The sequence below is a fragment of the Seriola aureovittata genome, chromosome 3 (genome assembly GCF_021018895.1).
Source record: "Seriola aureovittata isolate HTS-2021-v1 ecotype China chromosome 3, ASM2101889v1, whole genome shotgun sequence".
NCBI lineage: Eukaryota > Metazoa > Chordata > Actinopteri > Carangiformes > Carangidae > Seriola > Seriola aureovittata.
In genome coordinates, this window is record NC_079366.1 from 15,569,456 (window position 1) to 15,585,290 (window position 15,835).

A 15,835-nucleotide genomic window follows, 5' to 3' on the forward strand; every position below is an offset into this window, starting at 1 on the left:
AGATTTCATGTAATGTAATTTTCCATTTTCCACATTAGTAATTGTCGCTTTTGGTGTGATCAGGACTGTAACTGGGAACACTTAAGTCATGATCTCACTATTCTTTTCTGGGAACTTGAGGGTTAGAAGTTCACATTCTACGATTAAAAACTTCCACATGGTGAATATTTAATCAGCTAATTTAAGTGTGTCTAAACTAATTATATGTAAATATGAGTATTTTAAAGCCAGCCCAAATCGTTATAATATTATTAAAAATAAAGTGTCATGCTTTGGAAACACGATTCACTCGCTATTATGTTTGTTATTCAAGACATTTATGTAAAAATTCATATTCATTTATTCAATTTTTATCTTCACAGTGAGGTGTAACGTTACGACACCGACCAGCGCGCGAGACCGACTGCAGCACTTCCTCGAGGCGGAGAAACGGGGGCGCGCTCCGCATGGACGCGCACGGACGGGAAGTGGAGAGACGGAAGAAAGGACGTTGAATAAACTTGCCAACTTCTATCTGACTGGCTAGAAATACAGTCGGAGACTATGTTACAGCACAATTGGCGTTTGATTTCGATATAAATTTTGCCGGCTAGCCAAACGCCCTGTCTGTATTCAGTCACCGCTGTCTCTACTCGACCAGCGGACTCCAGCAGTTTTCAAACAGACTTGCTCAACCGACCCGGAGCCGTCCAACGTTATAAAGTCACATTTATCTGCTAGTAAAGTGGTACTACAACCAGTAAATTGTACTGACGAGACACACAACTAACTCGCTGGCTCAGCGGGACTCCGGCTTTTTCTCCTTGTGGGAAAAGTTGTCCGCGGTGGTGGTGGCGGAGGAGCCGCGGACGAGGCCTGCAGTTGAGGAGGCTGCGTGTGTGAGGACCGCAGCTGGCGAATAGTAACTCACACGGCGTTATTTAGCTAAACATCCAGACAAACATGTCGGCCCAGGCGCAGATGCGAGCGATGCTTGACCAGCTCATGGGGACGGGGAGAGACGGTGAGCTCGGCTTTCCTTGGTTGAGATCTGCGTTTGATTAAAACCAGGGCAGGAGTTTTGAGTTGTTGCTAGCATTAGCCGGGGCGAGCTAACCAGTCTGCCACACAGGGAGGCATGCTTTAGAAACCAAGCTAGCTCACATGAGGATAGCCAGCCGGCTAGCTACCTGTTGTCTTTGAGTTTACATGACAAGTTCCGGTGTTATGAATATCTCATATAAAACCTATCTTGCTAACATTTTAACATTTTACTTGATCACGGTCAGTGTGCTCGTTTCTTCGTGGCTCCGTTTCTTCCCACCAGATGTTGTCATTTTATCTGAGTCTATCCACAGCTAACTTTAAGCTTTACTGGTGAGGTTAGAGATGTATGACGCATTCATTACAAGTATGACTCTGGGAAACAGCGATTTAGTATGTATCATTTTTTAGTCTGGAGTCTGGCTCGCTTAAAACGAGATTACACGTCCTAACTCGTGTGTGTACTGTTCTGGTTTTCTTTTTACAGGAGACACCATGCGGCAGAGAATCAAATTCACAGATGAGCGGGTCTGCAAAAGTCACCTTTTGGATTCATGTCCTCACGACATTCTGTCAGGCACCGTGAGTATCATGTTTACACATATACTCCTGTACACAGAGAGCATTATCTTGTATCATGCAGTCATAAAGTGCAAAGACATTTTATTTTATTGGTTCTGTGTCCACTCCAGCACATTGGAAATGATACAGCAACTATATGGTGAAAGTACTGTATTCAACCTCTTTTATACAATTGTTTGTGTACATTATGATTTCAGGACCATGTTGCAAGCCAGTAACTGTAAATATACAGACAAAGCTACTAAGAGGTTACTTTTCATCTGCCCATCATCCAAATATTTCACTGTCTTCAGGTTGAATTGAAGGCAAAAAGGGAGTATAGCTGCAGTACAGGCCTTATCTAGCATCACAAGGAATGGTACCAAATGTCAGCTGATCTTTTGCATCATAGACTTCAGCCAGATTTTCACTGTTTAGGACTGAATGTAACTTTTAGCTTGTCTAATTACTTTCTGTTCCCTCAAACCGCTGAATTAATAAGGCTACAGTTTTCACACAGTTCATGCTTATAAAATCTGAGAATCATCAGTTGAACCTCAAAAGCACGATTTAATTTCAAATTCAATATGCCGAAGTACAAAGCCAACACAGATATGTGCTGCTGTCTCAATACTTTAGGGCTGATGTGATGCCATGTAAAGTGCTCAAGAACATGGCTGCATTTTAACATTCAGGAGTTATTAGCTCAACAGATCTCAAGATGAGTGAAGTGACAAAGCAACAAAACATAATGCATTGGTGTCTGATTCGTGCAGAGAATGGACCTGGGAGAGTGTATGAAAGTCCATGACCTGGCCCTAAGAGCAGACTACGAGATTGCCTCCAAGGAGCAGGAGTACTTTTTTGAACTTGATGTGAGTACAATCACTCCTTAGACCATACTGAAAGGAAAGCTGTCTCAGTGATGTAAACCCTAGACGTGGGTGGACATCCATCACATTCACACTAACACCTCCCCTGATGTCCTGATGCTTCCTGCCTAAACAGCTGACTGTGGGAGGGGATTTAATGTTATGAAGCAGGTCACATCAGACTAGTTACTAGTCTAAGGACCAATGGTATCGTATGCTTTAAAGGTTGCGAATATGTCTGTGATAAACTTATTATAATATTCAGCTATATAAATAAAATTGACCTGACTTGAATAAGTGAGACACACACTGGCTTTGTTATTGTTATTGTTTCATCTCCAAGAATATCAGAGTTTGGTTTAAGTGGTGCTGTGGAGCTGTGATTGACTGCCTAAGAAGTTGGAGGTCTAATTTTAAGGATGGTTGAAAGCGTGGTGTAATAATGGGCAGACGTGTCTGACGGTGATTAGTATAAATACAGCAGATAAACTTTATTGGTATGCACTTCATAGCAGGCACAGACTAAACGGTAATGTGTGGATCATTCAATATATTGTAACATTGTTAAGAACTCTTCTATCTTAAGTAAGATGAAATTCTAAAGAGTTTGTTATTTGAGAGAGTTTTACAAAAAGAGAAGAAAAATATGCATTTACATCAGATTTTTTGGGGCTATAAAAGTATTGTTTTAGCTACATATTCTTTTTATCTGCCATAAGGCATAGTGTATATTTTACACTTACAAAAACCCATGTATGCCATGTGCTTTCTTTCAGGCTGCTGAACACCTTCAGTCTTTTATTGCAGACTGTGACCGTAGGACTGAGCTGGCCAAGAAAAGACTTGCTGAGACGCAGGATGAGATCAGTGCTGAAGTGGCTGCAAAGGTGAAAAACTCACACCGCTTTCACAGTTAGTGGGATTAAGATAAAAAGACACAGACAGACTTGGAGGTTAAAAAAAGACAAACAACTATTTGAATGAACTCAATAACAAATAAATATGATTAAAGAAATTAGAAAGGTAACATTAAAAAAAGCTACATACAGTATATACATTACAGTATCATAGACTATAGTGTAGACTAATTGAATTGTGCAAATATTTGTGTGAAAGAAATCCAGAAGTGCTAACTGTGGCAGCCATTTCTATAAGTATATGGTACATGTTTGAATAATAAGTATACATATACATATAATATATATATATATATATATAAAGTAAGTATAATATACAGTACATAGTAATATAATTAAGTATATAATGCACTATCTGATCATTTATAATCAAGGACATGGTGCAGGTGTATTATTGTTAAGTGCTGTGTTCTTAACAGATGATAATTAATGTCCTTTTGAAATTGGAAATTGACCCCAACTGTTGATCAAGAGTCTGTGGAAAGTAGCATTCTTTATTTCTTAGTGCTCATTAACTTGTCTCTGTTTCTTCTGCCATGAAAAGGCTGAACGTGTCCACGAGCTGAACGAAGAGATTGGGAAGCTGCTGGCCCGGGCAGAGCAGCTTGGAGGTGAAGGAAACGTAGATGAAGCCCAGCAGCTACTGGAAAAGGTGGAGAAGACCCGGGCCTTAAAGAAAGAGGCAGAGGTCAGAAATTGAATCATTGCTTTGTTGTGACAAGTTTATTGTGTTAGAATAGATACAATTGTTTTTACTTATGTGTCACCTGCCAGAACAGAGGTATTAAGTTTCTCTCAGTGGAGGCTTAATATGGTTTATAAAGCATTTTTAGAATTTGGTTCATGGTAAACTTTACCATACATCCCTGGTCAAATACTTGCATCTCTCTCTTCTTACAATTGGAAAATTATAGAATCAGAGAGGAAAAGCTATTAATTCATCATCTATAACTTGTGTATTTTGAGTTAAGAATGCATTGAGTTGCGTCAGAGTACCAAGCTGTCCTCCAACAATAGCCTATACCAAGTCTGTCATGTATCATAACGGAGCCTTGCATCACGAAAAGAGTTTGAATTGTTAGTGTAATTTACTCCTGCTCCTTTGTGCTTAAACCGTTGTTCCTGCAGGACGTGTACAGAAACTCGATGCCAGCATCCAGCTTTCAACAACAAAAACTACGGGTGTGCGAGGTGTGCTCAGCTTACCTGGGTCTCCACGACAATGATCGTCGGCTAGCCGATCACTTTGGGGGCAAACTGCACCTCGGCTTCATTCAAATCCGTGAGAAGCTTGAAAAGCTAAGGGTAAGGGATGCACTGGAGCTAACACATACTGCATGACTGTTGATCAGTAAGACCCATGAAGTGCACTGATCCGTTTAGTAGAAATTTGCAGTTGCGTATGTTCACATACAAGTATTTTTCACTTGTGCTGTACTTTTCTTTTTAACCAGAAAGCAGTTATAGAGAAACAAGAACGAATGCGAGTGAGAAGACGAGAGGAACGCGAGAGAGAAGATGAAAGGGAGCGACAGTGGGAGATGGAGCGGGAGCGAGAGAGAGAGCGGGAACGAGAGCGAGAATGGGAGAGAGAACGAGAAAGAGAGAGGGAACGTAGGAGGTAAGAATTTTTTCTTTCTTACATTTCGTATGCAGGAAAAATGTCATCTGAAGACTGAAACTTTCTGATTTTTCCTTTTCTTAGGTCAAGATCTAGAAGTGGAGATCGTTACAGGTATGTCTGATTTGATTAGTTTGTCTTGGTCAGAGATGTATGAAGAAACAAAAATTTCACACAATAAACATACTTGTGGTGCGGCATGGTGCTGTAGCTGTGTGTTGAATGTACTTACAACTTATCGGACATTAAATATTTGTACATATTCCACACGAGGTTGGCATGTAGTGGTTTTGCTGTTGTGCAGGGATTTTGAGTCAGCGTCCATTGTTGGGTTCGTTGTGTGCCATGATATTATTCACAATACAGTGTATTATATGAAGTCGTTTTAGCATTACACAGTATTATCTCAAGGAGTGTAATGGTATACAAAGCCAGTTGTGATACAGCACTGTTGATATATTGTAAAAATTGTGAGATATATCTTTCAAATATTTGTGACTGGTAATAAAGTAAGCATGAATTGTAACAGCACAGGTTAAATACACTTTTTCGATTTGATGAGGCTGCTATTCAGTGTTATACTTAAAGTAATAAAAGTAGATTACCACCTCTGCTTCAGCATAAAAGCTTTATCTGAGAATGTCTAGCTTACAGCAGTGCAACTTATCTTTTTTCACATAAAAAAAAAAAAAAAAAACAAAAAACCTGAAACCTAAAAATCTATCTTTTTGTAATAATTTATTTATCTAGGGATGGAGGCAGTTCATCTTCCCATCATTCAAGACGCCATCACTCCTCTCGTTCAAGAGAAGAAGGTGGGGAGCGGGATCGAGAGAGAGAGAGGAAACACCGACACAAGGACAGACATCGCTCACGCTCACACTCTCACAGGCACAAAAAGAAGAGGTGAGGCTTTTATCCTTCACTGAAACCTACATACAGCATCATTAGGACAGGAGTACTGCTGCGAGAGTGCCCATCCTTAACTAATTTAGATAGGTCATTCAGCTACACAGTTCAAAACATGTAAGCAATGATCACACATCAGCACATCACCTCACATTCAGCACACATGGACCTAGCTAATGGAGGCAAAGTCAACAGGAAGTTGACAAACAACAAGTGGTGAAGTCAGAAGTCTCATCGGATGTAAATGTTTGAATTAAATTTTGTTGACTTGTGAAGAAGTTCACCTGATATCCAAAGCAAAATGGAATTGGCTCAAGCACGACTCTGTTCAGTTACTTATAAATGTATTAAGTGCTGAAACATTTAGTCTATTAATGAGTTAGTCAATCAAGGTGTACTGTAATCGATTATTTATTCGAGTCAGTTTTCAAGCAAAAAGTTGTTACAGCCACTGACAACCATCCAAGAATTAAATGTATAACCATAGCTATTAATGTTGGATGTAGAAATGTAGGGATATTATCTTACAAAATGTCTTGTCCCAGTCCTTCATTATGATTTGATTTACATTCAAAGCCACTGTAAAATACTCTGTGAACACACATCTGTGACCACATTATAACAGTATTACTGCGCTCAACAAAGTGTTTCAAGTGTTTGGAATGTTGACTTGCTGTCTCTGCAATATTACTGGCTCCCAAACTCCAAGAGAAGAAGCTGGAGCGATATCCCTGCACAATTTAAAAACGCACCTGTCCAGAGTCAAACACCACTGTACCAGCAAAGAGGAGTGCTAACACTACTTCAACAATTGCACAGTTAATGGCAATATCAAGATAAATGTTAATAATCACCCCAGTCTTTAAGCATGCTTTTCACTGCACCTGTGTTATGCTGCATCTGTATGTTGCTTGGCAACCATTCTGCTAAATGTCACTGAAGCGCTACATTGCTTGGTGCAAGAGTAATTTTTTTTCTCCAGTAAATATATATCAAAATGATAAATAATTGCTAAGTTATTGCATTTTTTGTTGCTGTTTAATAAACTGTTAATGATGAAATGTCCAATTGAATTATCACTGGTTACACCCAGCTAGTCTGACTTGCAGACATTAAGAATGTGGACCACATTTCAGAAACAATTGTTGAACTAAAATAAAGTGCATCATGTCCTCGTCTCATGCCGTGTGTGTTTTTCATGTTTGGTTTGTTTTGTTTGTTTTTCTTAAATCTGTGGCTGGTTGTTTTTCCTCAGATCCTCTAGAGAGAGATCAACGCACACCCGCGACAGAGAGCGCTCGTTGTCCCAGGAGAGATGGAGAGAGAATGCGGCAGATGGATGCCGTGAGGACAGGGCGGAGTGCGGAGAATGGGAGGACAGGGAGAGGTCCACCTCCCCGGACACGGCCAGGGGAAGGGAACGAGAAAGATCCCTGTCGTTTGAGCGGGACCGACGCTCCAGCTCTGAGGAGCGAGAGTCTGGGGAGATATGAACAGGGGGGGATGCCTCCAAAGTCTTTGATTTGGATATATTGTTTAGTAAAAGGAGCATGGAGAGATGAGAGTGAGTTGGTGCGGGTGTGTGTGTGTGTGTTGGCTTTGTATGTGTGCTAGAACTGGGACATGTACATTAGAGCAGGGGTGAATGGTGAAAACTTTACAAGGGGATGAACAGGTTCAGCGGTGGCAGTCAAGGAAACATGCAAAGCAACTTTTATAAAACTGTGAGGCTAGAGTGACCTGGAACCAGTACAGTCATATTTTCACGCCATCTTGTCGATCTATGTACAGTTGACGGTGATGAGAGGTGACTGAGCGAAGAGTCAGAAGCCCTGCTTAAAGTCTGTTTTTATTTTACTCACACAAAGTGCTGTTATTTTTTTATCATTAGTTGGACATTTTGTGTTATTACTGTTATCCTGTTCCATTATTGGTTTCAGTAGCTGTGGATTTATTCATACGGGTGGGACTCATTAATGTGGCATAACCCTCGCAGTGATGTTTGAAATGAGCTGTGAGTGACTGAAGGCACTACTGATGTTTGTCTTTCATTTGCTGCCTTCAAGCCATAACAATCTCATTTGGGAAATCTGATACACATCCTTGAGCCTGACTTTAATTCATGATACAATGGTGAGGCCCTAAAATAAACTTAATTGTTCCCCTAAAAGAAGCCCCCAGATTTCCACTCATTTCCTGACATATGAAGGCATATAGATGATGTGCATAGTTACATACTGACAGTTAAAGGCCCAGGGACTTGTGTCCTGCTTGCTGTGATACAATCTGGATGTACAGGGAGGGATTTACTTTCCTGTGCCACCATAGAGTGAATAAAATTTTCTGCTTCCATTCAAACACAATGTCTTCTGTTTATGCATACAGCTTGATCAAGACAAGCATTATATATTATTTGTGACACATTCATTTGTCATTTTATTAGTTACACTTGAATAACCTGACATAATACAACTGTTTGTTCTATAAAGTCTACTGTAATGATGCCTATAATTTTAAAGTTTTTTGACACTGTCAGAGGTTAGTTAAATTATATTTTAACAATGAGGTCATAGTTAGTGATATGTTATGAAGTGGTAAGATTCTGCCCCCTTGTGTATGTAAATAGAGTGGATCATAGGATCTCCTTTAACTCTTGACCTCAGAAATAAATAATTAATTTTACACATTTCTCACAATGTCACCAAAAACTGAACATTATGAGGTTCATAAAGGTAGATGTTCTGGATGGGCTGTTGCACTGGTATTAGACTGTACAGGTTTATCTAATGGAGCCACTGAGTGGACATACACATATAAAGAAATATTTCAAAGAGGTATATATACATATATGTACTTTTTTCTTTTCTATGTAGCCTGTTGACTCTGGCATTTATCACTAGTACTAAAAGTATTTTTTTTATGACATTCATGGAAACATTCATAAAGCTATTTGCTTTATGAAAAAAGTAACGCCCCAATCAGATCAGAAAACTGATTTTACTGTAGAATTCATGGCTCATGATGATTTGTACCCCCAAAAGTCTGAGTCCTTACATTAGACACCTGCTGTATTGAAATCTTGTGTTATCAAGAACCAGTTTTGGAGGACGTATTTGGTTACTGTACCAATACCACACTGTAAAAATACTATTTTAAGTAAAAGTCCTGCATTGAAAAAGCTACTTAAGTAAAAGTATTATCAGGAAAATCTACTTAAAATATGAAAAGTAAAGGTACTTGATGAAGAGAAGTGCCCCCTTTGAATGTGTTTGTAAATTCTGAAAATCACAATTACCGAGAGCCCAAACTGCCACCTTCACCTTCTTTTGTCCAACCAACAGTTCAAACCTCAAAATTTAAAATACATTTAATTAATAGAACTATTAACGTGACAGGCAGAAAATCCTAACATTTTAGAAGCAGGAATCTTGAAATTTCTGGCACCTTTGCATGAAAAATTACTTTAAAAGAATTTCTGTCAGTTGACTGAGATGTCAGGTAGTTTCATTCATTAAAAAAATCACAATGCTTTATAAGCAAAAATCCTTATTTGTAAACTAACTAGGAAGCGGTTGGATAAAAAGGACAATGTTCCCCTTCTTCGGAGGAGAAGTAGAGGGTTGCATGAAAAAATACCTCACATTTGTATTTTAAGTACATTACTTTCAGTACATATACTTAGTTGATAACAGCATTTTACGGACAAAGTACAGTCTGTGCTTGGGGCAAATCATGACCAGTGAGGTGCAGGACACGTGGCAGCCTGTAGGTGGCAGAAGATAACCGGTCATGAAGTGAGTACGTCATGACGTCAGACGCACATTCGGAAAAGAAGCGCGAGTGAAGATGGCCTGAGCAGTCTCCACACTGTGTTTATGAAGTTTACGAAACTGAGACTGTTTTAAGTGTTTTATTTTTTAAATCAGGATGTCGTTGCTGAAACCCTTCAGTAAGCTGCCTGGTTTGAACACAGCGAACATCTTGGTGAGTCAGTGTTTCATTAGCGTTTACTGTGAACCGCCACAGAGCCTAACCGCTGTGTGAATAAATATTTGTGTTTTAAAGTCACTTAGGTTAGCTCAGTCTTCAGTTTAGACGGTTACAATTACACTTACGCGGAAAAATCGGGTTGCTTTATCCTTATACCTTATACTTAGCCTTATCCGTGAACTGTTATGTAACTATTTTACTGTTCTGGACTGAGTAGATACTTTACTCTTATAAAAACAAAGCATATGTATATTACTTGCCGTCCTCTTAAATGTATATACTACCTGACAAAATAATGTACTCAAATTTAAAAAACGTTCGTTGAACACGAAGCTAACCCCGACACAGCAGTTCAAAACAATATGTTCCGTGATAAAGTGGTTACCAACCTGGGTGTATTGCTTTATTTGAAGTTGTCAGATGTTGAAAAAGTTGGGAACCACTGCCCTAATCATATGGTGTGTGTCACAGAAGAATAGTATCTTGTTGTAATCGAGAGATATTTCAAAATGTATGAAACTGACCAAAAATCTATTTTGACCCTGGACATTTGTGTGACACGCAGTGAAAGTTGCCATCATGGAGTGCAGGAAGAAATGTACTCCATTAACATATAGTGTGAACAGTGTATTATTTTCATTAAGGTGGTGGAGTCCAATACCACAATGTAACAGATAGTCAAATGTACTGCTTTCAATATTTTACTCAACAATGGAAGATATGACAAAAAGAAAATGTATTTTAAAAGTGGCTTCTTTCAGAGTGTTACATTATTGATGTGTTAATGTATGTACAATGTTTCAGTGTTTTTGGACCTGATCCAAGTGATGTCTGACTACTTTTCTATTTATATCAATACATTATATTTATTTAAAGTGTATGCTGTCAGATGAAATCAAAAATTATTTTGATTGCTCACAATGTAAATACTATGGAATTGTACAGAAGCTCTGTAAATGAGTAAATATAGACTACTGTGTTGGGTCATGTTTTAAAATGCATCAAACAGATTCAAAAGCATACTTTTGTACTTCTGTTATGGCTGTGAGTAATGTTGTAGAGTGTTATCATCGGGTTTTGTGATGACCCTGAGTGTTTTCTCCTCCAGCTAGTGGAAAGTGAGGAGCAGTTTCAGCAGAATTTAGCAGATACTCTGGTGGAGGAGACCGCTGTCACCGTGAATGTGTGAGTATTGCTCTGTCCTGTTAAACTCCTGAAGTCAGCTCTCTGACGCAGGAAACTGTCATTAGACACACAAGTGGAAACACAATCTGCATTTCTCTTTTTATATTATTTATTTTTAACCAGTACAACTGTACCACTTTTATTTAGTAACGATTGACTTTTGATAACGCAACAGTTGGTGAACATATTGTCTCTTTACATTCTTTCTGTAGTTTATATCTACTGTATAATTAGCAAACATATGTTGCATGCATTAATTTTTTAACTCCAGACTGTTCACCACTGTGTTCATTGTATATTAGAGTTATCGTAATTAACTGTTTCCAACTGGTAAATGATGTTCACATCAAGTGATAAATACAAACGGGAAACGCTGAAAGATCCGCTGTCCGTCTTGGTACTTAAAGGTATAATATGTAACTTTTCCACATTAAAATATCTAAAAATCACTAAACCTACTGTATGTTATATATTTTGTTGAGTTGTGTACTTACATTATCCCAAATGTTTCCAATAATTTTCAGACCTAAAGAAAGCTGTAATTTTCATCAAGGTCATTTTTACACATCTTTACAATACGTTTTTTAGATCTTGGTCGTTTTCAACTATGTATTTTAACCAGTTGAAGGATTTTCGTCATTGGATGTGTGGATCTTAAGCTATCAGAGAAACAGTCCAAGCAAAGACCCTGCATGACGCCTAGTTGCATTGAGGAAACACTGACTTTTAATATGAAACTGCTCTATTCAGTGTTTTTACCAGTTATAATCTCCTGGTCCATTTTGTTTTGGAGAGGAGCAGACTTCTGCAGATAATTCAGCTCTTGGTAAAAACCTCCTGAATGATTGACACTGAAGGAATCTTAAACGGGAGAAGCTTACTGCAATTATGGCAATGGTGGTGAAGACAACAACTCCCACAATCCCACGCTGCGTCATATTGTCACCAAACTCAGTCTTTTCTTATTGTTTTCAATGAGAGACCTCTAGCAGCATTAGTTACCTTCTGTGCATTGTATACAGTATAGTGTAATATTGTCAATGTGCAGTATTTTAAAGCTCGTTCAACCTTCTTGAGTTGTCTAATGACATGAACGCTTGCAAGTTGTAAACATGCGTATCCTTCCCATCTCTACCATTCATCTCAACTGCTGTCAACATAGCATTACAGACTGTTTGGCACATATCAGTGACCATGTTCAGCCTGACAACAAGCATGTCTATTGTACCATTCAGGAGACTAGCCAAGAGTCTCCCTCTGCCCATGGAGAACGAGGAGAGTCGTCCAAGAATAGACCTGGTGGTGTTCATCATCAACCTGACCTCAGAGCTCAGGTAACCCTCTCAATCCTTAGCCTAAAATATCTGCTCTGTATTGTAGATTCAGTTTGCCTGAAAGGAACTCTACTTGTGTGTTGTCTGTTAACAAGCCTCTTGCAAAGCCATATATATTAACCACAGCTCATCTGTGATTGAATTATTAGAGAAACTCAACTGCATGGCATCCACTTCTTTGCTATCTAGAACTATCCAGTATTTCTTAATTACTCTGGCAAGTCTTCAAATCATAACATGTTTTTTTTCCCTCTTTTTATCTTGTTGCCAACACAGACTTTAAAACCCATCCGCAGATGTTTACTCTGGTATTAAACTGGAAGACTGTTTCATGATTATGTAGAAAAGGGCTACTGACTTCTGTAGCATGGCTTTGTCTACATATTATGTTTACTGTGATATCCAAGTATGAATAAATTATTGCAGCATTATAATCATTGATAGTGTGACATTAATTATTTTGTTTTGTGATAGTTTTCGATCAGCAGAAGCTTCCCTGAAATATTTGGACCCTGGATATTTCCTTGGAAAAGTCTGCTTCATGGTCACTAATGGTATGGCAATGAGTTAAATCCTGTAAGTATTTGTTTTCAATCCTGAAGGAGGAAAAAGTAGCAGTACAAGGATGAAATGGAGAGAAAATGATCTAAGATGGCTCATTTTTTAGAATTTATAAACCTTATTCTTCCTCATAATTTTGGAAAATTACCAAGTCTTAGTTTGACCTTTTCTGTGTGTCTCTCTCCGCCTGGCTGTCGTCTTATATATTCATATTTTTCTGTCTTTTGTAGCTCGTAACGCTTCAGTCCCCACAGAGCGTCTGGATGCTGTCAGAAAACTGGCTGCATCACTCCATTGCCCCCTGCTGTTTGCAGAGGATCAGGTTTGCATCAACTCTTGTCACAAACATTGAGGATGGTTTAAATTTAAGACGTAATTTCAGAGACAAACACATGTAGCAGTGAAATGTGGCTTGAGGGTGCGCACTAGGTTTTAGCTATTGATTGATTTCATGTAATAATGTCAGCTATATAATGTTTTGGTTCCTTATTGCAGGATGTAGTGAGACCTTACATGTCTACAGACTAAAAGTGGGATTGTTGACAAATGCAAATGACCGGGGTGTTTTTGTAGAGTTTGAGTCAGGACCATCAGATCTGTTGTGAACACCGTCCCCACTGCTAGCTACAGAGGCTATAGGAGAAGGCTCATTAGCCGTGTCTCAATTCAGGGGTCATATCCTTCAAAGGAAGCAGTCTACGAAGATGAGGCCTTTGTAACCATCGTCGACCGCGAAGGCTGAACTGAAATGAGACATCTCATCTACAGAAGATTTTCTCTTTATCCTTGACGCTGTTTTATTTGCTGACTTATTCTGACTTAGTGATTCCATAATGATTCATCACTGGCGTGCAATGAAACATGGGATAGAAAAACTAAGGATGCATGTCATTTGAAACATTTGAAAGAGCCATGAAAATTGGACAGCCTTGTTGCACAGCTGTGACGCAATCGGTCTTTGAACCCACCTTCGAAGGATGCAGCCCTTGAATTGAGACTTAGCTATTGCGTCATCGTTTTTGTTTTTTGCCTGGAAACCAGACCAATCTGCGAGGATATGTGTATTCACTCTCGCAGAGACAGATTTTCTTCCATCCTGAGACAGATTGGGCAAGTCTCAAACATCTATCTCTGGGGTGGTTTAAATACGATGACTGACAGAGGAGCGCTGCTGAAGCGTTTTTGTTAAAAACCAAGCTGGCTGCCACTGATGTGGAGACACCTGCTGAATCTATCACGACAGTATTAACCAAACCGGATGGTACATTTTCTCTAAAAGATGAACAAACAACTGCACTCACTGCATTTGTTGATAAGGAAGATGTGTTTTCCGTTCTACTGACAGAATTTGGTAAAAGTTGAATTTCCCAGCTGTCCCGAGCCTGTGCTACACCTACACCTACATCTATTCAGTTATGTCTAGTTGAATTTTGGTCTGCGACTGTTGATAATGTCACTCGAATCGAAAATACACTGAGAGTTTCATTTTCCCATTTGCAAATGCAAATTGGTCTGGCGATGCCAAGCTAGTCGATTTCAGCAATAGCACTTTAATGAACTTGAATGAATTAATCTTTTTAAATTGGTTAATCCATCCATCCATTTTCTGCCACTTATGCATGTCTAGGTTGTGTTAACTTAATTATATCATTACAAATTGTTGTTATATACTGCTGCAAAGCACTGAACAAGACTGTGATGCAATAGTAAATTATTCTAGGGCATTTTTGGATTATGTAGCCCAATGTTTCTGCTGTTAGGGAACAATTTAACACCAAATGTTTCTACTGTGTGTTTTTTCTGTTCCTTTTTAAAAGAGGTCCTGTGTAATGTTCCTCCCCTGTAGACTCCAGATGGTGTGACCAATGCTGCAGAGAGGCTGCTGACCATCCTTAAGGTGGCAGCCGGTCTTGTTCCCATGACTACTGCTCTCTACCTGTCCAACCTGACTCGATGCACCCTTCCTCCAGACATCGACCAGCCGAGCTTTGATTAGCTCCTGTGACTGTGATCATCCCTGATTTTGTCATGTATATATTTATTCGTAGTGGTGTACTGCAACTGTTGACACATAGCAATCAGATTAGTATGGTATTTCTTTGTTATTCATTTTACATTACATGTTTCTGCTTGGGCTTCTAGCTGCTGGGTTCATTTGTTTGTTTTTTTAACTGAAGTGCACATCATTATGACTAGAACCTAATTCCATACTACCATTTTGAAGTGTCTTTTAAAATAAAATAATAATAAATCACAATTACCGAGCTCTCTGCTTAGTTTTTGACAGTTCTCATTACTGTTCACAAAACATTTTAACTGATTAGCATATAGCAACAATAAATGTCTGTTTTTTCTGTACAATTCATTAGTCAGAGTCATTAGACTCTAAACTCCTGGTTCACTCACAGGTGATTCTAATCAGTTTGGCTGATTAGACCTTTTCTTAGGACTGTGTAGGTGTGTACAGTCTGAGCTTGATTGACATCTCCCTCACTCTCCTGTTTGCTTTGTTACACCTGAGAGGGCGGGACAAGTTAACACCTTTTATAGTTTATTATTAATTTAGTTGGTCTGATCACTAATCACTGTAAACACCTGTGTGTGCGCAGTAGACAGACATTTAAAAATCAGTGAGACACTTTTAACATCAAAACTTCAGTAAAAGAAAATAAAACATATGTGATCAATAAAAACATGACTAATATATTGAAACTTTGGATGACTGAATTAGTGTAACAGTATAACAAAAACATTTGAATAATGAAAATATTAGTCGTAGGTTGTTGGCAGTGAATTCTGCCAGGTATTTTAAAGTATGTGTTGCTGATTATTTGGATCTTATAAGCATGGGATACTTAATTG

The 15,835-nt window shown here is 38.7% G+C and overlaps 2 protein-coding genes across 2 annotated transcripts; both read left to right on the forward strand.

The window, feature by feature from the left end:
- Positions 1-414: 414 nt before the first annotated feature.
- On the forward strand, positions 415-8,266 carry zgc:158803 (LUC7 domain-containing protein). Its single transcript, XM_056372556.1, has 10 exons — positions 415-1,003; positions 1,511-1,605; positions 2,361-2,459; positions 3,233-3,343; positions 3,918-4,061; positions 4,502-4,678; positions 4,828-4,994; positions 5,079-5,108; positions 5,745-5,900; positions 7,159-8,266. The coding sequence occupies exons 1-10, from the start codon at positions 943-945 to the stop codon at positions 7,394-7,396; spliced, it is 1,278 nt and encodes a 425-aa protein (XP_056228531.1). The 5' UTR covers positions 415-942; the 3' UTR covers positions 7,397-8,266.
- Positions 8,267-9,712: 1,446 nt separating this feature from the next.
- Positions 9,713-15,245, forward strand: pane1 (proliferation associated nuclear element). Its single transcript, XM_056372051.1, has 6 exons — positions 9,713-9,887; positions 11,002-11,078; positions 12,314-12,412; positions 12,887-12,966; positions 13,204-13,295; positions 14,820-15,245. Exons 1-6 carry the CDS (start codon positions 9,831-9,833, stop codon positions 14,967-14,969), a joined length of 555 nt encoding a protein of 184 aa, XP_056228026.1. The 5' UTR covers positions 9,713-9,830; the 3' UTR covers positions 14,970-15,245.
- The last annotated feature ends 590 nt before the right edge of the window (positions 15,246-15,835 follow it).